The 21,860-nt window shown below is 42.5% G+C and overlaps 3 protein-coding genes across 5 annotated transcripts; 1 reads left to right on the top strand and 2 right to left on the bottom strand.

Moving 5' to 3' along the window:
* Positions 1-2,958: 2,958 nt before the first annotated feature.
* Positions 2,959-7,524, bottom strand: LOC108927197 (HAUS augmin-like complex subunit 4). 3 transcript variants are annotated; one of them, XM_018740314.2, is made up of 10 exons: positions 7,488-7,524; positions 6,783-6,891; positions 5,548-5,687; positions 5,152-5,283; positions 4,768-4,908; positions 4,357-4,453; positions 4,032-4,177; positions 3,776-3,906; positions 3,571-3,639; positions 2,959-3,281 (listed from the first exon to the last, which is right to left on the bottom strand). In XM_018740314.2, exons 2-10 carry the CDS (start codon positions 6,847-6,849, stop codon positions 3,098-3,100), a joined length of 1,107 nt encoding a protein of 368 aa, XP_018595830.2. In that variant the 5' UTR covers positions 6,850-6,891; positions 7,488-7,524; the 3' UTR covers positions 2,959-3,097. The 3 variants fall into 3 exon arrangements, with proteins under 3 accessions (XP_018595830.2, XP_018595829.2, XP_029108419.1); XM_018740313.2 differs by having other exon boundaries at positions 6,768-6,891; XM_029252586.1 differs by lacking the exon at positions 7,488-7,524 and adding an exon at positions 7,438-7,473 and having other exon boundaries at positions 6,768-6,891.
* Positions 7,525-10,986: 3,462 nt separating this feature from the next.
* On the top strand, positions 10,987-15,536 carry LOC114910680 (endoplasmic reticulum chaperone BiP-like). The gene is made up of 9 exons (XM_029252689.1): positions 10,987-11,033; positions 11,735-11,865; positions 12,042-12,273; positions 12,397-12,531; positions 12,634-12,746; positions 12,930-13,320; positions 13,867-14,104; positions 14,236-14,403; positions 14,518-15,536. The coding sequence occupies exons 1-9, from the start codon at positions 11,019-11,021 to the stop codon at positions 15,084-15,086; spliced, it is 1,992 nt and encodes a 663-aa protein (XP_029108522.1). The 5' UTR covers positions 10,987-11,018; the 3' UTR covers positions 15,087-15,536.
* Positions 15,537-15,547: 11 nt separating this feature from the next.
* On the bottom strand, positions 15,548-18,643 carry LOC114910681 (rab9 effector protein with kelch motifs-like). The gene is made up of 7 exons (XM_029252690.1): positions 18,555-18,643; positions 18,130-18,284; positions 17,793-17,948; positions 17,236-17,397; positions 16,963-17,112; positions 16,414-16,563; positions 15,548-16,151 (listed from the first exon to the last, which is right to left on the bottom strand). Exons 1-7 carry the CDS (start codon positions 18,641-18,643, stop codon positions 15,931-15,933), a joined length of 1,083 nt encoding a protein of 360 aa, XP_029108523.1. The 3' UTR covers positions 15,548-15,930.
* Between the last annotated feature and the right edge of the window lie 3,217 nt (positions 18,644-21,860).

Below are 21,860 nucleotides of genomic sequence, written 5' to 3' on the forward strand. Positions count from 1 at the left end.
GAACATATGCAATTGTGAGTGTAAAAGTGCTACCAGGAGCAAGAGCAACAGTGAGTTATTTGTTCAAAGTGGATTGCAAGGAACTCAGTAATGTATTGAACGGTGTAATATATGGAAGCGAGTTTGGTTTTGGACTCTGATGGAGAAAAGAAAGATGCATGGAAGTTGTCCAAAACTGAACATTTATTGGAACACTGAAACCAGTAAGAGGCATCGGGAGGAAATATTGCTCTTCCTCTGAGGAACCCCTCTCCTCTTGGACCTTCACCTCCAGCTGGTCTCTTGTTTATCGCAACAGTTTACACTCCATTGCTGTTCCTTCTACAAAGGGGCTTCTACCAGGTGTGTGGGATGATAATACTACATAGAGTTCATTGGAATCACTTTGGAGAAAAGCATCTGCTAAATACACACACATTGTCTGAACCGCTTGTCCCATAGGGGGTCGCGGGGAGCCGGAGCCTACCCGGCAACACAGGGCGAAGGGCTGAAGGGGGAAAGGACACACCCAGGATGGGACACCAGTCCTTCTCAAGGCACCCCAAGCAGGACTCGAACCCCAGACCCACCGGAGAGCAGGACCTGGTCCAGCTCACCTCACCCCCCTTGTCTGCTAAATAAGTAAATGTAAATATAACATGGATAATAGTAATGTGACAGTATCCCATGAAGGTATGCTATAGTGATGCCAACTACTGGAAGCTAATACTTTACTGTTTTAAGTGAACACTGAGGAGCGCCCTATTGTTTACTTTACACCAAAGTACCTCTGACATTTTAGTGTGAACTGCTGCTGACTGAAGGGTCACAGCACAGAAAGGGACTCAGTGAACTGGAGAGCTGGCACTAATAGACAAGGCAAGGAAACTGATTTATAAGATAAAATATTAATCAGTTGGTATTTGTAAATAACATGAATGTTAATGGCTGCTTTTGGACTTTTCTGCTTTTTCTTAACACATTGACTTTAATTGATCGGTATCCATATACCTCTTTAACACAAAAGTTTTATACGGTATTATCACATCTATTAGGCCTGCATGGTCAAACAAAATTTCTTGTGTCCAAAATACAAAATAGGTCAAATAAAATACAAAACCTTGATTGAACATAAGATGGTTTTAATGGACCGCTGTGATACCTCTGTAGTACGGAGACTAGGGTAATGAAGATATGAATATAGTATGGTTACACAGTAAAGGAGCACAATTGTTTATGAACAGTTGGTACTAGTGTCTGCTCCGTATGTGTATATCTATACATATACAGAACATTAAGAATTGCCCCTTTCCTTCCTATTGTTCCCCCTCCATGACTTTCATACTTTATTGCCCTCCCCATGGCCACATATAACTATGGTGAATTTGACCTGCTCAACCCTATGTTGCAGAGTACAAGGAGTGTCACATTTTGTTTTTTCAGTTATAGTGTGTTTATATTGTTAATGTGACTTTAATGAAGTGGTTATGAGATCTACTCCAAATCAACAGAAGCAAAGTGTATGCTGCTGAATAGTAATAGCGGAAATGAAAAAGTCCCGCAGACTTGACGGATCATGGGGATCTCCTCGCGTCCTTCTACTCCACAGTTTCCTCATTGAAAACTACCTTCTTTGAGAAGCCAAGAATCCACACAATCTCTTTCCTATTTCTTCCTCCCTCCTCCTCCTCCCACCCTCACTGTTGACTATTTTCTTTGTTCCTGAGAGGCAAAGTCAACTCCATCGCTAAGGTCTCCGCACCCTTCTTCCCTGGTAATATTTCATGTTCTCTGCATCTCAACCCCGATCAGAAGGTGAAATCTGCAGGCACAGCTACATTGATCGCATCGTTCCTTATTCTGTCCTGATGGATTTGAAGAAACACTTTACTGTCATGACAGCTATTCATATCACCCACTCAAGATGTTGAAAAGATGCACGTGAACAGAGATTTCTCACTTTTTTCATTATGTTCCTGAAAAATATTGAATCAGGTCACAACTTTATCATTATTAATTCTTCTAATTATTTTTTTAGAATTACAGGTGCGTTCAGGGCCTGTGACACTGGTGAGAAGAGGGCTCAATAAAAGCTTGAAAAACTTTGGCTTCCTTTTAAAACACTTTAGTGACATCTGCTGCTCCATAGTGATCACTGCAACATAAGTCTACGGGTTAGACTGCATCGGGTGCTGGTGCTGCCGCCGGTGTTGGAGTTACAAGACATACTGCTTAGGTTTGGCAGTAATGATGGTATTATGGGAAGGGCTGCCTGTAGGGCTGCCAGGGGGCTTGATGATGGAGATGGAGCTGATACTGATGATCTCTGTGATACTATGTTGCCTTGAAGAGACAAGAATCTATGAGGCAGAACAGTGTAGGAAAGGACCACTCTACTCAACATATGAATTCTAAATCTCTCTGACATATGGAAAACTGTTGAACCAGAAGTTATTACACTAATACCCTTACAGGATTGATCTGGTACACGGGTTTAAAACATAAGTTATCACTTTAAATGTCAGCCCTCAGACTTGTGAGATATTTTTCTGCGTTTTCACTGACAGCAAACTCTAGGGCTTGACTCTTGGGAATGTATTAATCTGAGGAAAAATTCAGTTCTGCAGAACATATCAGTGAGAGAAACATGCAGCACTGTGAAGGAGTATCTGGATGTGTGAAAACCTCAGAATATGAATATTTGTAGTATCTGTTACACTTCTTTTTTAACATGCATCTCATGTCAAACCATTGCTTTAACTTGGTAGCCATTTGCTGAGGAGAGTCCTACACTGTTATACTGAAGCATGTTTACTTCAAATGAAAAAGGAATGAAATTCTATGAATGTAATTGTTAAGGTGCTAAGGACATCTAACCGAAACGTAACCTAAATTATATCAATATCACTGCATGACATTTTCAACAGATAACTGAAAGGACTCATCTGAATAAAGAACTTGAGAAATCAACACAGTGGGTGTTTGGGTGATGCTCTATTTTTTCAATAAAAGTGGAGTTATTAACAATATATTTTTCCAATATTAGACAGACTGAGTTCAGAACTGTACACAGTAAATGATTAATGCACAGGGTGAGCGCACACAGACGAACTTCCCCTCAGTGACTGTGCTGGGAGAACTCCCTCAGGGCCCAGCTCTTGTTGTCGATCTCCAGTCGCAGCTGTGAGTATTCCTGCACCAACGCCTCGAACTCCTGCCCCAGGATCTCAAAAGAGGACAACATGGACTCTGCTGACTGCTTCTCTGCCCGAACAGCCTTCAGCTCAGCATCCAGCTTCTCCCTTTATACAGGATGGAGAAGATGCAGAGAATGAAGAGGGACATGAGGATGATGGTGATACACAGTAAAAGAAAGAAGTGGACAGGAATCAGACTGATAAGGTAAGGGTTACACCATGCGATACAAAAATGTACAACATGAACAAGAAGGAATTCCTCATTGCTGAGGAGTCAATGAGAGATTGGTCTTGAGAAAGCTTTTATACTGGGGTAACTGCATGCATGATAACTGTAAAGTTACAGATAGTTATTGTGTAACTGCATTTGGACACCTGACCCAATTTTGCTCACTTGATTTTCCGATGGGCACTTATTTTCTCTGCTGTGTAAGTGTCCAGCTGGAGCTGCAACATCTCTGCCCTGTAAAGGGAAGTAAGGGGCTGTTCATTTCCACTTCACTGCTTTTTATTACCAAGAGCTCTGGTTCTACACTGATTCTATTCATGTTCCGTACACAATATATTCAAAAATACTGAAAGATACATTCATTCCTTACCTGATCTTCCGAATGACGATTTGACACTTGGCCTCCAGATAATCAACCTTTTTCTTGTCCAGTTCCTTCTGAGCTTTCAAATGATAGTCCAGAATGAGTGACTGTAAGATCTGCATGCAGCCCATTAATTCCTGCAGACGGGTAGTGGACAGTAGTAAAGGACCCATGTGAGCAGGTATGGCAAACTGTTCATAAGGAAGAACACTGAGAAACACAGCAGTGCTGAGCAAATAATATGTCAGCTGACATCACTTACAGACAGATAATAGTGAGTTTGCCTCTGCAGCAGGGTGGCGCGCTCCCACTCCTTCTCCCTCAAAGCCTCCACTCTTTTACTTTCGCTCTCCAGGGTCTCCGGCAGCCGCGACAGCTTCAGGTTTTTCAGTCCTTCACTCTCGTCCTCTGGGGACATTACACTGCATTAGTGTCTCCATCGACATCAGTCAATACACCACAAAAGGTGGAAGGTTCAACATGATTAGACTGATAGCTGGCAAACATTAAAATATGTGTATAGTTAAGTAGGCTACAGAGGTGTGCATAGTTTTGGAAGTGTAGACTTTTAAATATAGCGTAATTACCCCAGTCAGGCTGGTAGTATGACAAAATATTAAAACACTTCTTCTTCAAACGGATTTCCAGCTCCGCTAGGAGCCTCTGTTTCATATGCCGAACGTCCTGGTTAAAAAAAGAAAAAAAAAAAAACACACCAAAAGTGATGAGTTGAATGTATGGATAAGTCTGTGATGATAATCTGAAATGAATTTGTTGTGTGGGTATGTTCGACATAGTGAGTGTCAGACTTCTTTATAGATGTTTGAATGTTCCTTATGGATTCCTTACGATATACAACTGTGTGTTATTTTGAGATAATTCCAGATGCATGTACATCTTCAAATTACACTCCATATACTGTTGGGCTTTTTGTGCTTGTGGTCTAAATGCATATCTGTACACAATACTGTAAACATGATACGCATATATGTTTGTACCTTCTCAGGAGGCATAAGGTCCAGGACGTGTTTAGCAGAGAGTCCCAGCAGAGGCGGCTGCTCCTGACCGGTGGTGGAACTGGGATCCAGCTGCCTTACACACTGGGCCACCAACAGACACTGCTCCATGGTTTCATAGAACTACACAAGGCAGGAAAAATTAAAGCGACTCTTCATGAAATTAACCAAAGAATATGGTTTGCAACATTATAAATAATTTGGATATGATGCCAGTTTTGAAGGATGACTGGAAAAAACTGGAAAAATGGCGTATTATACATTTACACAAACATGAGAAAGGAGAAGCTTGAAAGCTCTGCAAACTGTGGAGACACAGAGAGACCCTCACAGTGAAGAGCAAAGTCTTCTTCATGTCTCTCATACCTTGTTATCCTCCGAGGAGGTACTGTTGTGATGCTGTCTGACGCAGTGGTCCTGGATCATCTCCTGCAGAAGCCGGAACAAACTTTCTGACTGCAGCCAGGCCAGTCTCTGCGTCTGGAGCTCTCTCTCTGCCTGCAGGCGCACAAGATTACAGACACATCTCCTCTCAGTAAATTAACATACATGCCGACACACACGGTGATTTTGTGGCTAAATAAACAGCGATTAAAACAAATCTTGAAACTTTGCTATGGTTTTGGTGGCCTTCACCTCTCAGGAACGTTACTGACTCTCAAAGCTTTATGATGGAGCCTTTCCTCATGCAACAGCAGGGGTTCTTCCCATGGCATCAGTGAAACACTAAAAGGAGTCAAGTGTTGAGGGACACAACCCTACCTTCTCCAACTCCTCCTTCAGGGACACAGCGAGGCCAGTCCGGTCCACATGGTGAGACAGTGTGGCTAAGAACTTGCAGAAGAGGGGGTTCTGGGTAAGGTCCTCTTCAGTGAGCTGACAAAGTGGGAAGGAAGCCAAGACTGCAGGGACACAGTGGACACAATCAGCACTTAACATGTACAGGACACGACATGTAAACCCAAAAGTAAGGACAGGCCATAAGTGTTCCACAGAGGTCGATTACACTTGGCAGAACTTCTTTCTTTTGTAGAAGCACCATCCCGAACATAATGAAAGATCATCCCGTGACAGCAAAGTAAGAGTTCAGGAACAGGCAAAGTCATTGGACTGGGAACAAAAATAAAACTCCATTTCTATAAAATGTCACAACAATACAACTAGCAATCCTAATTCACTCAAACTCCAGTTTAAAAAACCTAATTCACAAATCAGTGACTGAAATTAATCATTAACCTGTGAATATTCATAACCAAAAGCAAAAGATTTAACTTTATGTAAAAAGTAGAACCTCCTAAAATAAAACAGCAAGAATTAAATCTTTGGACTCTGCATCCATAAAACAACTAGAAGTGCTTAAAAATAAATACTGAAATGTGAGAAAGAACAGCAGAAAGTAAATGAACACTGAAGGCATAACTCCAACCAGTTCCAGCATTACTCATCATTGAAACTCTGGCATTAACTGCCTCTTATTAATATTATGAATTAAACAACAGAGTAGCTGATGGAAGAGGAAAAACGGATTACCGAGTGCCAAGAATTAGAAGTACTGATACATAACAACATTCCTGCTTCTGTTCCCTGGATCATGGTCCTTCCTTTCTCAGTAAAAATTGCCCAGCTCTTCAAAGGAGTAAAATGATGACATTTATGCATTCAGCTGACACTTTTCTCTAAAGCAACTTACAATTACCTACCCATTTATACACTTGGGTAATTTTACCAGAACAGTGCAACTTGCTCAAGGGTACTACAGCTGGAGGGAGAGTCAAACCTACAACCTCCAAAGGTCCAAAGGCAGCAGCGCTAACCACTACACTACCTGCTCTCTATCAGTTTTTTTAATTAAGCTTAACATTGCAAAGTCACCTTCAGAAAGGCAATACCTAGATGAATGGTTATAATAACAACAATGGTTGAAATAGATTCCCACAACTGGCAACATTAACAACAGATGTGGCCATGAGGGAGAAACAGGCCCTTGCTATGGACACCTTGTTGATGGAGACTGTCTCCACTGCCCAGCGCAGGGACACAAGGTGCATCGGGACACGCAGACATCTTCACCTGGACATCCGTCCAAACTCCGGAAAACAAAGAAATCTGACAAAGGGAGAAAAAAGGAAAATGTCAATGGATTGGGATTTGAGCCTCTCACTTTTATTCACTTCAGTCCTTCCATTTCTCGAGGCAACAACAGGCACATTTTCACAAGCATAACTTCCACTTAGTGATGTGTTAAAAATATCAAACTTCAACCCCTGGACACATTATTATATACAATATACAAAATACACTGTACAGTTATTTTTACTGGAGGCAGACATACTCAATTCATTTCATTTCCATGATTTACGTGATTTACCATTCGTTTCACAACACAAGATTTATAATACGTCAGGGAGGATGTCTAGAAATGTTGAGCTCAGAATGACAATTTTTTTTTTAAAAACTGAATAGTTTACTTTAGGAAATGCGTTACTACTCACTAAGCCTACAGTGTGTAATTATGTGTTATGTGTAGTGGAAAAAGACTGAAGGTAAGACTTTCGTAAGCATCAGCCAGTTATTTAAGGCGACAAACAAGGACTTCTTCAGAGCACAAATACATGGAAACAAATGCACATGAAAGTTTACTTCTTCACACACCAGAGGTATAGCAAGTAGCTGTTTTTAATCAAAGAGAAAATACAGTTTACCTCCGCTCAGCGCGCGCTTTCCGGCCGAAAGGGAAGCTCCATAAGTCTCAGAGCACAGGGGAAAGATTTCACTAAAAAAAAAAAAACCCATAATATAAAACACCGGAAACCTTGGTTTTATTCATACGTTTTCAATTTATTTATTTTTAAATTTTTACATTAATATTAGAAGTAAATCTATTTCATCAGATTAAACAATACATTTTCGAAAAGTTCGCGATTTATTTTTCATGACACCCCCAATCAAACAATATTATGGTTGCGTCCGGATGACGACATTCTACGTCGGCGTTTTAGTTTAGCGGTGTTGACGTTTACTATAAGTTTGTGTAGCGGTGCTGAGTTGAATCAATTGACGAAACCTCTTTGTTTTCTATAACTATATATACGAATTAAATTTTTCAGATCACAGAGAAAAATTGTTTATTTTTTCTCGGTGGGCTGGGACTGTCGGCATTAAATGCAGGACACATTTATTTATTTAGCAGACGCTTTTCTGAAAACTAAGCGACTCGCCCTCAGCGTTAGTCTCAGACTTTTAAATAAGTATTTTTTAAAAAAAAATAATTTTAAAACCCGCGGTGATTCCCAGTGTCGCTCTAAGTAATGTCTATTCGGTGTAAAGTAAATGCAAAATCTTTATATCCAGTGTGCCAAAGTGGAACGTGAAAGGCTTGCAACAACATCATTTTGATGATCATACAAATACTAGAGCTGCAAAATTTGTGTTTTTCATATTATTTAAATAAAGAATGCATAACACAAACAACCAAACATCGTCGAAAGCTGATTACCACTATTTTTAAGAGTTTGTTCATCTCCTGGGAAGATTTTATTTTTGGTTAAGTACCACGGTTATTTATTATGGTCAAATACCATACTGTAGTGTATAGAATTTAGCTGAAAGACCTCTGAAATCTTATACATGACATGTACATGATTCCTTGAGTTAAGAAAACATTGTAGCTGAACCCACAACCGAAGCTACTTTAATCGGTAAAGTGTTTAGTATGAATTATCATTGTATTTACAGTATGACTTTTAATTTTGTGAGTATATTGGGAGTATGGAAACAGTAGGCCTATCGTGATCTGATGCAACGAGAAGGTCTAAGATTATGAAATTAGCTGTAACACCGACAAGAGGCGTGCAACACCAATGCAATAGAGGAAACGCCACACCTTTCGGTTTACTATAACACTGTCACTGTGTCGTGTGCTGTAGTAATAAAGTACTTTCACTCATAAATCCACACACAAGAGTTTACATCGTAACAAACAAAATAGCCATACTATGAGCTTGCGAAGGGCCACCCAGTGGTGTTGTGGTTAGTGGTGATCCCTAAGATACTGAGAAGCAGGTTCGAGTCCCGTCTTCTGCTGTGGCGCACTCGAGCAAATTACCCATGCAACATTGTTCTACTAAAAATTGTCCAGCCGTGTAAATTGGTACCGTAGTAAGTCAAAGTGACCTCCCTCTCTTTGGTCCTCATCCTCCTCGACCTGTCTGCAGCATTCGACACTGTTAACCACCAGATTCTACTCTCCTCTCTCTTAAACATCTTGGGATCAAAGAACAGCACCGAGATGGTTTGAGTCCTACCTATCTGACAGATCCTACCAAGTGGTCTGGCAGGGCTCTCATTCTTCTCAACTGGTGTGCCGCAGGGCTTGGTACTGGGTCCTCTTCTCTTCTCGATCTACACCTCCTCCCTCGGCCCGGTCATAGCCTCCCATGGATTCAAATACCGCTGGAATGCTGATGATACCCAGCTCTTCCTCTCCTTTCCATGTGGAGCGTTAGACATTTCCACGCGCCTTGCTGCCTGCATGTCGGACGTCTCTGCATGGATGTCTGATCACCACCTACAACTCAACCTCTAAAGCACGAAGGTTCTCAGTTCTGGCTCTGTTATGGTGGAACGACCTCCCCTTCTAACTCAGAACTGCTGAATCTCTGTCCACATTTAAAACGGGTCTTAAAACACACCTCTTCTTCCAGACTCACTTTGCACGTGATCTCTTAAGTTCATGTATGGTGTAAATGTTCATGCATCATAACTTTAATATCATACCTGGATAAACCTTTGCACAGTTACTCCTATATGTAACGCAAATGTTTGTATGTATCTCAAAAAAAATATTACTAGGAAGGTGATCAGGAATCGTTGATATCCTGATAAAGTTTAATGCAGCTACTTGTGTGCTGAACATTGGTTTATATGGTGGAAAGTAACTGTACTTAAGAAATCATGTGTTTGCAAGTATGTCTCCCTTCCTGCTAACGTAATGCACACATGTATTTTCTATGAGAAGTACATCGCTTTGGAGAAGAGTGTCTGCTAAATGAATAAATGTTACTGTAAAGCATCAGCTGCTGGTTGTAGATTTTTTAAATAGTAGGGAAAATGATTGCATGTGAAAACGAACAGATCGAATCCAATGGAATCCAGTTTCTATAACCGCTTGTCCCGAGTGGGGTCGCGGTGAGCCGGAATCTATCGGAAACATTGGGAAAAAGGCTGGAGGGGCGGAGGGGTTCACCCTGTATGGGACGCCAGTCTATCGCAAGGCCAAACGCAAGCAGACACGTAGAGAACACGTAAACTCCTGAGCGGGATCGAACCTACGTCCTCTCGCACCACCTAGGCCAGGGGTGGGCAAACTTTTTGATTCAAGGGCCACACTGGATTTTAAAATTTGACAGGCAGGCTGGGCCAGTAGCAGATGGGGGGGATGAACTAATATAAATTACAAGTGAAACCCATGGCATTACCTAAAAAGTAAAGAAAACTTTTATTCAATTTCAGTGGGAACAGTGTTGTTGATGAACAGCGCCATCTAGTGGAATCAACTGAAACGCAGGGTATTGCAGGAAAAAGGCGAAATGAATGCGGTCTTTAAGACAATTTTGTAAATACTCGTCGGGCCGGATTAAACGGCCCAACGGGCCGTAGTTTGCCCACCACTGACCTAGGCGCTGTGAGGCAGCAGCGCTGCGCACCGACCCACGTACCGCCCAAAACAAAGTATACCACTTTTTATTAATCAATTCTTAATTACCGCGAGAAAGCAAAAGGCTAATACTGACACCACATAAATAACTTGCAACAAGGCTGTAAAATTTCACTGTAAGCCAACCGCGTATAACTGATTGGCCCGCGTTTTGACAGTTAGCCAATCACAAATTTACGTTGGGCATGCGCTACCGGCACGTGGTCCAATCAGGAGCAGCTAATCGCTTCCTTCCAGCGAATAGATTTTCAGCGAGATGGCTACTGACCAATGGCGGGAAACCACGATGATTTAGTGTTGTTTTATATAGACACCGCATCGCGCTTGTGTTGTTTATTTACAGTCATATGCAAAACGACAAAAGAGACACAACAACAACAACAACAACAACAACAACAACAACAACAACAACAACAACAATAATAAAGAAGAGGAGGAGGAAGAAGAAGAAGAAAAAAGAAGGGAGTAATATAGTATAACTTCAAGTCAAATATATTTCTTCTCATTCATATTTAAGATGTCATTCATGAAGGTATGTTTATCTAAACCTCTTATTATCATTTAATTAGTTTTGATGTATGGTTTATCAGCATTTTTAGGAGCTTTTGATAATTATCTTTTGTCTTTGCCAAGTTAAATTTTTCATAATTGAATTACAGTAGGGGGGCATGGTGGTGCAGTGGATTGGACTGGGTCCTGCTCCAGTAGGGCTGGGGTTCGAGTCCCGCTTGGGGTGCCTTGTGACGGACTGGCGGCCTGTCCTGGGTGTGTCCCCTCCCCCTCCAGCCTTTTGCCCTGTATTGCTGGGTTAGGCTCCGGCTCCCTGCGACCCTGTATAGGACAAGCAGCTTCAGATGATGTGTGTGGGAGTTACAGCAATTATTTTATAAATGCAGAATGGAATGTGCTGGAATTAAATTAAGTTGCTCCCGTACAAGAAGAAGCCCATTTTGAATACTCATGTTTTGAACTACTTTGTCCTCTTCAGCTCACCCCAGCAGCAAAGTAAATCTGAATCCCATTTGAAGTGTTAATCAATTGATCTGAAACCAGAGCAAGGTTACTATCCTTTGCTAACTGCTTAATAATTTAAACCTACTGTGGCTGAATGCTCCGAGTCCTGCCTGGAAATGGACACCTGTCCATTGACCCAGGTGTGACATTGCACATGATAGAGGGGCACGACTAATTGATTTGTATTGAAGGTAAACCAAGTGGTGTTGTTTCCCACAGACTGCTTCAGGGATGAGACTCCTGTGTGTGTTACTGCTGATCACTGGCAGTGTGTTTGCTGCTGAGGAAGAGGAGACGATTGAAAGCATGGGCACGGTCGTGGGGATTGATCTGGGGACAACATACTCTTGGTGAGCTTATTGCTTTCTGTTTTGGGGGCAAAAGAGCAAAATGGGGCAGGATGGTCATTTGAGGTGGCTAAATGCTTACGTTTGTCTCGAATCAGGTGAGCAAGACATGGTTAGCAAGGCTAGGCCTTAACCTTGACTCGAGTCTTCATTCACGTAGTTTAATTTCTGCATTACAGTGTTGGTGTCTATAAGAACCGGCGTGTTGAAATCATCGCTAACGACCAGGGTAACCGCATCACCCCATCCTATGTGGCCTTTACTGCAAAGGGTGAGCGTCTCATCGGTGCTGGTGCCAAGAACCAACTGACCTCCAACCCTGAGAACACAATATTTGACGCCAAGAGATTAATTGGTCGCGCTTGGTCTGATGCTTCCGTGCAGCAGGACATCAAGTACCTTCCTTTTAAGGTAAGACCCCCTTGAGGTAAATTAACAGTAGCGTTTTCAACGTATGATGCCTAAACTGCCATGTAGAATCGCCTTGTTTCATTCTCTTAAAATTAAGTGTCTTGTCCCTTATGTGTTCTTCAGGTAATTGAGAAGAAGAGCAAGCCCCATATCCAGGTTGAAATTGGTGGTCAGATGAAGACCTTTACTCCAGAAGAGATCTCAGCCATGGTGCTGTCTAAGATGAAGGAAACTGCAGAGGCCTACCTGGGAAAGAAGGCATGTGTATGACGGCTCTACATGTGTCAGATGTGGACTTCTTGTGGAGATGTTACAATAAATGTTGGCACCTTGATAACTTTCTTCTCCTGCTTACTGTAGGTTACCCATGCTGTGATCACTGTTCCTGCTTACTTCAATGATGCCCAGCGCCAGGCCACTAAGGATGCAGGTGTCATTGCTGGACTCAAAGTGCTGAGGATCATCAATGAACCGTGCGTTTTGTTCTACTGAAAACCTGTGTACTGTTAAGATGGAAAGTAAATAACCAATGTTTTTTACCCTAAATCTTGCAGTGAATCCAGCTAGGTAAAAGACCTAAGTATATAACTTTATTCTTTTAACAAAACAATCAATTTTAACTTCATTACCATTCATTCTTATTGCCTTCCCTTCAGAACTGCTGCTGCTATTGCCTATGGATTTGGCAAGAAGGAAGATGAGAAGAACATCCTGGTGTTTGACCTAGGTGGTGGCACCTTTGATGTGTCTCTCCTCACCATTGACAATGGTGTGTTTGAGGTGGTGGCCACCAATGGGGACACCCATCTGGGGGGTGAGGACTTTGACCAGCGTGTCATGGAGCACTTCGTCAAGCTGTACAAGAAGAAAACAGGCAAAGATGTGCGCAGGGACAACCGTGCCGTGCAGAAGCTGCGGCGTGAGGTGGAGAAAGCCAAACGTACGCTGTCCGCCCAGCACCAGGCCCGCATTGAGATCGAGTCTTTCTTCGAGGGAAATGATTTCTCAGAGACTCTCACCCGTGCCAAGTTTGAGGACCTCAACATAGTACGTGCAGCCTAGAACATGTTAAGCTGAGGGAACATAATTGTACACGTCCAATGGACAGAAACAGTTTGTAGCTTGTTTATTTCACATTATGTAGAATACAGTGACTAATGTCAGAGTAGTAGGTGACATGGTAGGGCAGTGAGCAGCTCTGGTGTGTCACATCTCCTGGGTTCCGAGTTTGGACATGGGTTTCAAACTAGTTCAGTCTGTGTAGAGTAGTTATGTTCTCCCTGTATTCATATGGGTTTCCTTCAGGTGCTTGGGCTTTCTCCCACAGTCCAAAACATGTGTTTGAGGTGAATTGGTGACTCTAAATTTTCCATAGTGTGTGTGTGTGTGTGAGAGATTGCCCTGCCATGGACAGGCACCTGTCTAGGGTGTCACCTGCTTTGTGTCCTATGACTCCTAGGTAGGCTTTGGACCATTTGGCTAAAGACTTTGTGCACTGCACTGAAGTAATGAATGTAAAATTTTGCATATTACTTTAGTGTGTCATACTGCAGATCAGGTAAGCTGATAAAAAGCACTGTTCCCTCCATATAGGACCTGTTCCGCTCCACTCTGAAACCTGTGCAAAAGGTCTTGGAAGATGCTAACTTGAAGAAGTCAGAAATTGATGAGATAGTGCTGGTGGGCGGTTCCACCCGTATCCCCAAGATCCAACAGCTGGTGAAGGAGTTTTTCAATGGCAAGGAGCCCTCTAGGGGCATCAACCCAGATGAAGCTGTGGCCTACGGAGCAGCTGTGCATGCTGGTGTTCTCTCTGGACAGGAAGATATAGGTGAGTCTGGGTTCAAGGGTATTGATGTTGGAATTCTGGTGACGTAAACGATGGCCAAATTTGGCTGACTGTAAGTCCACAGTATGAAAAGGAGGTCCTTCTTAATATTAAAATGACTTCTTTTTTTAAAGAAGGGATCGTTCTTCTGGATGTGTGTCCCCTGACCCTTGGCATTGAGACTGTCGGGGGTGTGATGACTAAACTGATCCCAAGGAACAGTGGGGTGCCCACCAAGAAGTCCCAGGTCTTCTCTACCGCCTCTGACAAGCAACCTACTGTTACCATCAAGGTTTATGAAGGCAAGCTGCTTTTTCTTGAAAAGCGAAGAAATGAAATAAGTATCAGAGTACTTAAGCAGTAAACCTTTATGACCTGTATCAACAATCAACACTTCACATGTCCCCTTTCCTTAGGTGAGCGGCCATTGACCAAAGACAACCACTTGCTGGGCACTTTTGACCTCTCTGGAATCCCTCAGGCACCTCGAGGTGTCCCACAGATTGAAGTAACCTTTGAAATCGATACTAGTGGCATCCTTCAAGTAACAGCAGAGGACAAACGCACTGGCAACAAGAACAAGGTTACCATCACGAATGACCAGAACCGCCTGACTCCTGAGGACATCGAGCGCATGGTGAATGATGCGGAGCACTTCGCTGATGAAGACAGGAAGCTGAAGGAGCGCATTGATGCCTGGAATGAGCTGGAGAGCTACACCTACTCTATGAAAAACCAGATTGGTGATACGGAGAAGCTGAGGGGCAAGCTGTCCTGGGAAGACAAGGAAACCATTGAGAAGGCTGTGGAGGAGAAGATTGAATGGATGGAGTCACACCAGGATGCACTTGTTCAGGACTTCAAGGCAAAAAAGAAAGAGCTGGAGGAGGTGGTCCAGCCAATCATCAGCAAGCTCTATGGTAGTGTAGGTGGACCACCACCAGCTGGGGGAGAAGACAAACTAAACACAAAGGATGAGTTGTAGGATCTTCACAACTCCTTCACAATTTTTCTTGATACCTCCCATAGCCATTGATGGTATTACTGAGAGGAGACTAAGTGGTGGAGTGATTGTTACAACCTTCATTGTAATAGTAAAAATATAGTTTCTCTTTGCTGCAAAGTGGAGGTTCAAATCAGCCTGGAATAAGGCTCTCCTGCTATTCTGACTGTGAAATATTTTTTGTGGGCATGCAGAGTGGTTATAGTAGCTAACAAAAAGCTATATTTTATCTGCATCTTATTTTGCAGCAAAGAATGTTTGTTTTGTTCTGAGTTGAGGCATTTATACTTTGTCTAAACCCTGATGTGTTCCTCGTACTGTCCCACAGCTAATTTATAAAACTTGTTCTCCTACTGCTGTTGCACAACTGTAGACATTAATTATAACTAAAGGTTTCTAAGTCAAAAAATTCTTAATGACATCTTACCATTCACTTTTATTCTTACTTGTGTATCTTTGTACCAAGTATGTATTTTTACAGTTTTTGAAATTTATGAATGACAGATGCCATTCCACAAAATGTATGGCTCAGTCATGCCCCTCTTTGAACTTGAACCTTCAATACTGTAGTCTCTCACTTGAATACCTTTATTACACTGGTACCCAAATTTGGATAATGTGAAAACAAGTTTAAACCACTGGGAATAATAAAAAAAACACCCACAATAATCTGAATTATTTTACATACAGATTGTGGATAGTTTTTTACTTAAACTGTAATTAAAAAATACAAGTTAACATCTTGTGGATAAGCAAGCACAGAAGTGTTTAATTTAAAAACTTAAAAAAAAAAAACAGAACCTGACACTCAAAAAAAAAAAGACTACTATGTTAGCAAAGTAACAACACAGTCATTGTGGATTACGCCCTGTGTATCCATACCACCAAACACAAAGCAAAGGTTCACGGTCCCTGGTTCAGCAGCGTGAGACTGGCTCCCTTCCTCGCTCTCAGCCCTCGTACGCCACGGCACTAAACACATGCAGTGGTCCAGTCGATTGGGGGGCAGATCACCCTCGAACTTCACTAGAGTCCAGCACTGTTGGTCTGCTCAAACAAAAGAAATGTTACCACATGCTAAAAATCAGAGTGGCCCTAATAATTGCATTCTCTGACGACAATAAGTGATGTGTTATCCAGAATTCATGCATGTTTTGATAATACGGTACAGAGTTTTCTTTATGCTGTCAAAAAAAAAATAAATGTTTTGACTACCATGGACTTCATAAATGAGAGACAGTATTCAAATGAATGTTGAATATTTAAGTTTGAAGAGTAGTATTTTGCCACCCCACCATGTTTGCCTCACCGGTTTGGAATCTGTACATGGAGTTCACTGCCCCTTCTGCAGTCATGCCCCCAAATATGTAGATGTTCTTTCCAGAGGCCAGTGCCGAGTGGGCAGCCATGCCTGGCGGGACGTCTCCTTTCTCTCGAATCCGCTCCCACGTCATAGTCACTGAAGAATAATTACCAGTCATACACTGTCTGTGAACTTCAGTTCACACTACCTGTATTTCAGCTTATGTAACAAGGACTGTGTGGAACAGTGGTGGAGCCCACTCCAAATCTTAAGAATATTTATCTACCCATTTAATCCACACCATTGCCCGATCTCTCTAACCACTGCAGTGTGTTAAGTGCAATAAAAAGACGCCAAAATTTATCGAGGTAGCTCGAAGCACAAATAAACCTGACCTGAAATACCCGGGAGTGAATTATGTTTGTGTGATCCAGCCCTATGGTATGTGATGTGTGGCTTAAATGCAAATTAATGCAAGTCAAGCAAAACTGTGTCAGGTGTTGAAAACAACCTGACTACAAGAAGTGACGGGGCACGTTGTCTAGCAAGATTTACCGGTGTCCAGGCAGAACATGTCACTGTGGAATTTGTCCCCTGCCAGCCCTCCATGAACATAGAGCTTTGATCCACTGACAACCACCACATGACCATGCCTTGCAGATGGGGGCTTCCCGTGAAACTCTGGCTGCGACCAGGTAGAAGACACTGCAAACAGGGCAAGAGGGTAATACGAACAACCTCAAATGACACAAAAAAGATGATTTTTAAATACTTGTTCTAGATATACTTTTGAAACGTGTGAGCTTATATGAATTTAATCAGAAGAACCTGCATCAAAGACATGGATCTGGGGGTCTGGGACTGGTGTGGCTCCTGCGTCTCCCCCGGAAAAGACAAAGAGCCTCTCCCCCACACATGCAGAGTTGGTGTGGTAGGTCCGGGGTGATGGGGGTTTCCCTTTCACCTGCACACTCCTCCATATAGGACCACCTACAGGCAGAGACAGGCAGACATTCCGCATTCCACTACAGTAAGAAGGCTGCAAAAATAGAAACTATGAAGACCGTGAATATGAAATAAAAGAGTATCATTAATTTTTTGGTCTGACAGCAGAAATAGTACAAAATTTCTCATTTCCAGCTTGAGGTGAAAAGATCATCTCAGCTTTCAAAATTACTTTGATATGATCTGAACTCTTAATGAAGCAGAAATATGCAGTTTAGGGGGTTTATGAACAACAGGTAAAGTTTTAAATTGTGCACAAGTACCTCTGTGTAACGGTGTGTAATGCAGAAGAGACTCTGATTATAGGCTTTGAAGAATTAGATTTCACCCAGGGTACTGCCACATGCAGGGACAGGCAGAGACAATCCCATGGCCATTACCTGTCACGTCCAAAGTCTGGACACAGTTACGGTTCCCACTCTTTTCAGCTCCAGCAAACACCCAGAGATTCCGTGGACTGCTCTCGGGCACAAAGCTGCAGTGCTCGTACCGTGCCAGCAGCCCCGGCCACTCTGGCTCGTCCCACTCGTGGCGGTCTGGATAGGGATTGATCAACGGACACATGAATCAGCAAATATTTTTCCCTGTTCCCTTTACACTTTTCCCTCCCTTACTAAAATGTCCAGCAAAGCTGTCTGACTCATGAATTGACCGACGCAGGTGCAGCAAATACATAACAACGCAACACCCTGCAAGGTAAAAAGGGCTAACTTTTACCCAGATCAATAACGTGACAATCTGCGAAGCTCCCACTGGGATTGGCACCTCCGACGATGACAATCTTGCCCTTGTCTCCGTCACTGCTGGGGACGTACGTACACGTGTGTCCCACGTTGACACCAGGAGCCCCTCCTCGGGGGACCAGGGCATACCTGCAGAACGGAAGACACAGAAACTACACAGATGATCCTCTGGGTTGGGATGCAATTCCAAAAGTGATGGAAAATAAACGTGTAGAAAGACATAGACTTGTAACCTGAAGGTTGTTTGTTTGAATCCAAACTAGCCATGCTCCTGCTGTAGTACCAAGGGTACTTACCCTGAATTGATGAGTAAAAATTACCCTTACTGCATAAAACTTTTATTTTATTAAAAGGGTATCTCCAAATGATGGTAACAATAAATTTAATCCTGGTATTTACCATATGCCCTTTTGAGGCTTGTCTTCTGGTTCGAGGACAGGAAGAAGCTCCATCCTCTGCACTGCAGATACATTTTTATGGTTAGACATGGAAAATCATAGAAGAAGTAAAAACTCGCTGTCACTGTGTCAGTTTTTACCTATCTAGGATCCCGGGCCGGAGCTCAAACTCTCCCAATTAAAGGGAGATACAAGGTACTGAATCCATCCTTCATGCCTGTGAAAGAACTGTTAATAAAAGAACATAAACTAGATCGGTTATATAGTCGTTTATATTTACTAGGAGTATGACGGGCGCACGCGTACAACGACACGCGACCGCACGTACAAAAAGCGCGCGCGATTTGTGAGAAGCGCATGCGCGGATTTGGAAATGCGCATGCGCAGTGTCGATCGAAGCGAACGTCTCAACGCCAGTTGGTTTCCGAGGCAACATTTCGCTTCAGTCGTGGGCCTATTTCGTAGTTAAGATCTAATAATAAACTTGATGTAATATTAATTGACTGTATATACAGACAGTATATACAGTCAATGAAAATGACATGATTATGGACTGTATAGAGCTCTCGTATGACAGTCTCTCGAGCCAAACGGCATCCCATCATCCTACCATATCATATGCATTTCTAAAATGCAGAAGAAACAATAAATGTGACAGGATACCGCGCTTATATTGATAGAACAGTCGAAACCGCGGTAATGTGAAATTCTGCCGAAATTCCTGTAGAGTAGCAAAATTTGCCCTCCTCCTGTGCGCTTTCACGTGCAACCACGTGAGGTCATCGTTGCAAAAGAAATAAGGCTGAAGGGATCAACTCTGGACAAAAAACTAATATCCTCCATGCCTTATGCTACAGCATATGGAAAAATGCAACTTTATATTTAATAGACAGAGACATATATTGTAACAACGCGCGTTACTGTGTTTAGGCGGGAAACCTGTTCAACGTAAATAGTTGCATTATGGGGAAAAATGTGATATGTAAGTGTGCAACCACTTGGGGCGCTTCTGGGGGAAACTAATGGGGTGACCGTGTTTGGGGACATGTTGGAAAAGGGTTTGAGAATACTAAACAGAGTGAGTTGGAGTGCAGGTCCTGGAAGAAATGTGGGTTCTTGTAGCGAGAGCATTATTTCCCTATGTGCTAGTGTTCAAATAAATATTGAAGATGAATGCTGCCACTGCATCTTTCCTTGTCCCATCCAAACCTACAGTGCTGTGCACCACAATATACACACACACACTTTCCGAACCGCTTGTCCCATATGGGGTCACGGGGAACCGGAGCCTACCCGGCAACACAGGGCGTAAGGCCGGAGCGGGAGGTAGCTCCCTATTAATTAGAGAAGTACCAAGGGTTGAAGGAAGAACTGGAACGGCTGTGGAAGGTGAAGTCCAGGGTGGTCCTAGTGGTAATAGGAGCACTCGGGACTGTGACTCCAGGAACAACATCTGAAGTCTCTGTCCAGGAGAGCGTGGTTCTAGGAACAGCTAAGATACTGCACAGAACCCTCAAACTCCAAGGCCTCTGGTAGAGGACCTGAGCTTGAGGAAGACACCACCCCATGTGGGGGAGAGAGAGGGATTTTATTTTCTTATATACTGTATATATATTTTAGGGGGTGCGGTGGCGCAGTGGGTTAGACCATGGTCCTGCTCTGCAGTGGGTCTGGGGTTCGAGTCCCGCTTGGGGTGCCTTGTGACGGACTGGCATCCCGTCCTGGGTGTGTCCCCTCCCCCTCCGTCCTTATGCCCTGTGTTACCGGGTAGGCTCCGGTTCTCCGTGACCCTGTATGGGACAAGCGGTTCTGATAATGTGTGTGTGTGTGTGTGTGTGTGTGTGTGTGTGTGTATATATTTTAACAGAGAACATGGTGTTATATTACAGTAAAATATTCTAGTAATATAGAAATATTACTAACAACAGATTTAGAACAGAAATATTTACAGCCAACCCCAAACATTAATTACTGTATTACCTGTATAAACATGGTGAATACTGAGTGATTCACCATGTTCTTGTGTTTCTCCTGCTTTGAAAGGGACCCTGTTTTGCAAGGTGAGACACTCATGTATCGGTGGTTTTGCTTCAAATCTTTCAAATTCGTTTTATTACCGTGACTGCTTATTCTGATGCAGAATTTAACATTTTAGGCAAGATGTTTTTCTGAGGAAGGTTTTTGTTTTGCTGTGCCAGGGAAACTGAAATGAAGGCCACGTTTTGACTCAGCAGTTGGAGAAACAACATGAGCAGGGTCTGCATTTCTAGAAATAGCATTGAACGACGGTGCTCCATGTGCTTTGTAATTAGATCATGTCATCGTCCATGGCTTTCAGGTGCATCGCCTCTGAAAGGCCGAGTCGGCGGGGAACGCTGTCACAGCCGTCTTTGTCCTTCTCTGGTGCTCCGGCAAGGTGGTTAGAGAGCCTGCACATCCTGACTTGCTCCCTCCGGTAAACTTATTTTCCTCCGTAATGATGCACGCTGGCAGGCACGCAAAGACAGGTAACGAACCCCGAAGGGAAGCATGTCTTTCATAATTATTCCTAAATCGTCCTCTGGTTGAAAATCCTTTAGAGTCCCGGGTACAAAAAAATTCTGCAGCATTTCCTATCATAATTTATAACCAATCAAAATAATCCGATTGAAACGAGTTATGAAATGAAATGGTCCTAAAGGACACTGGTTGAAGACTGATCGATTTTTTTTTTAATCCTATAGGATTATATCAGAAAGACCTTCTGCAGTTTCAGAGCTTCTATTCAACGTGACTTACAGTATTTCACGCATTATTTAGCTGCCTATTTTACTTCAGTAACTTGGTGTCTCACTCATGGACACTACAGCAGTAACAGGGAGTAGTGCTCAAACCAACAACCTTTAGGTTATACTGTAAGTCCATTTCCTTAGGCCAAACTTTGATAGACATGCTTTCCTCTTATAGCTTTTTTCACTACAATTTCCGAAAAAAATGAATTTGTCAAATTGTTGTTTAAATCCTAGTGAAGGCCTATTAGCAGTTCCTATCAAATATTTATCTCTTTTTAGGGAGGGGTATCCTGGAAAAATATGATAACCTGGATTCATCATTTTTTTCAGATAACATTTTGAGAATACATTATAATGGCTCTCTGGATGTTATCGCCCTTTTTCTGAATTGTAAAACAAATGACTGAAAACATGATAATAATTTCCACTTATGACTATCAAATATGGAAAAACAAGATAATCCTCATTCCACTGTACAGTGCTGGCTATTGCAAATGGGTCATTGTCCATTTGTGCTATATGTCTATCATCAAAAT

The sequence above is a fragment of the Scleropages formosus genome, chromosome 6 (genome assembly GCF_900964775.1).
Source record: "Scleropages formosus chromosome 6, fSclFor1.1, whole genome shotgun sequence".
NCBI lineage: Eukaryota > Metazoa > Chordata > Actinopteri > Osteoglossiformes > Osteoglossidae > Scleropages > Scleropages formosus.

Coding starts and splice junctions, on each gene's coding strand:
- LOC108927197 (XM_018740313.2), bottom strand. CDS start 6,849: ATGTCTGCGTGTCCCGATGCACCTTGTGTCCCTGCGCTGGGCAGTGGA. Junction 5,284..5,547: donor TGAAGGAGGAGTTGGAGAAG/GTAGGGTTGTGT, acceptor GTGCGCCTGCAG/GCAGAGAGAGAGCTCCAGAC. Junction 4,454..4,767: donor ACCTTATGCCTCCTGAGAAG/GTACAAACATAT, acceptor TTTTTTAACCAG/GACGTTCGGCATATGAAACA.
- LOC114910680 (XM_029252689.1), top strand. Junction 12,532..12,633: donor AGGCCTACCTGGGAAAGAAG/GCATGTGTATGA, acceptor TGCTTACTGTAG/GTTACCCATGCTGTGATCAC. Junction 14,404..14,517: donor TACCATCAAGGTTTATGAAG/GCAAGCTGCTTT, acceptor CCCTTTCCTTAG/GTGAGCGGCCATTGACCAAA.
- LOC114910681 (XM_029252690.1), bottom strand. CDS start 18,643: ATGTCTAACCATAAAAATGTATCTGCAGTGCAGAGGATGGAGCTTCTT. Junction 17,113..17,235: donor GATCCATGTCTTTGATGCAG/GTTCTTCTGATT, acceptor CCCTGTTTGCAG/TGTCTTCTACCTGGTCGCAG. Junction 16,152..16,413: donor CATGTACAGATTCCAAACCG/GTGAGGCAAACA, acceptor TTGTTTGAGCAG/ACCAACAGTGCTGGACTCTA.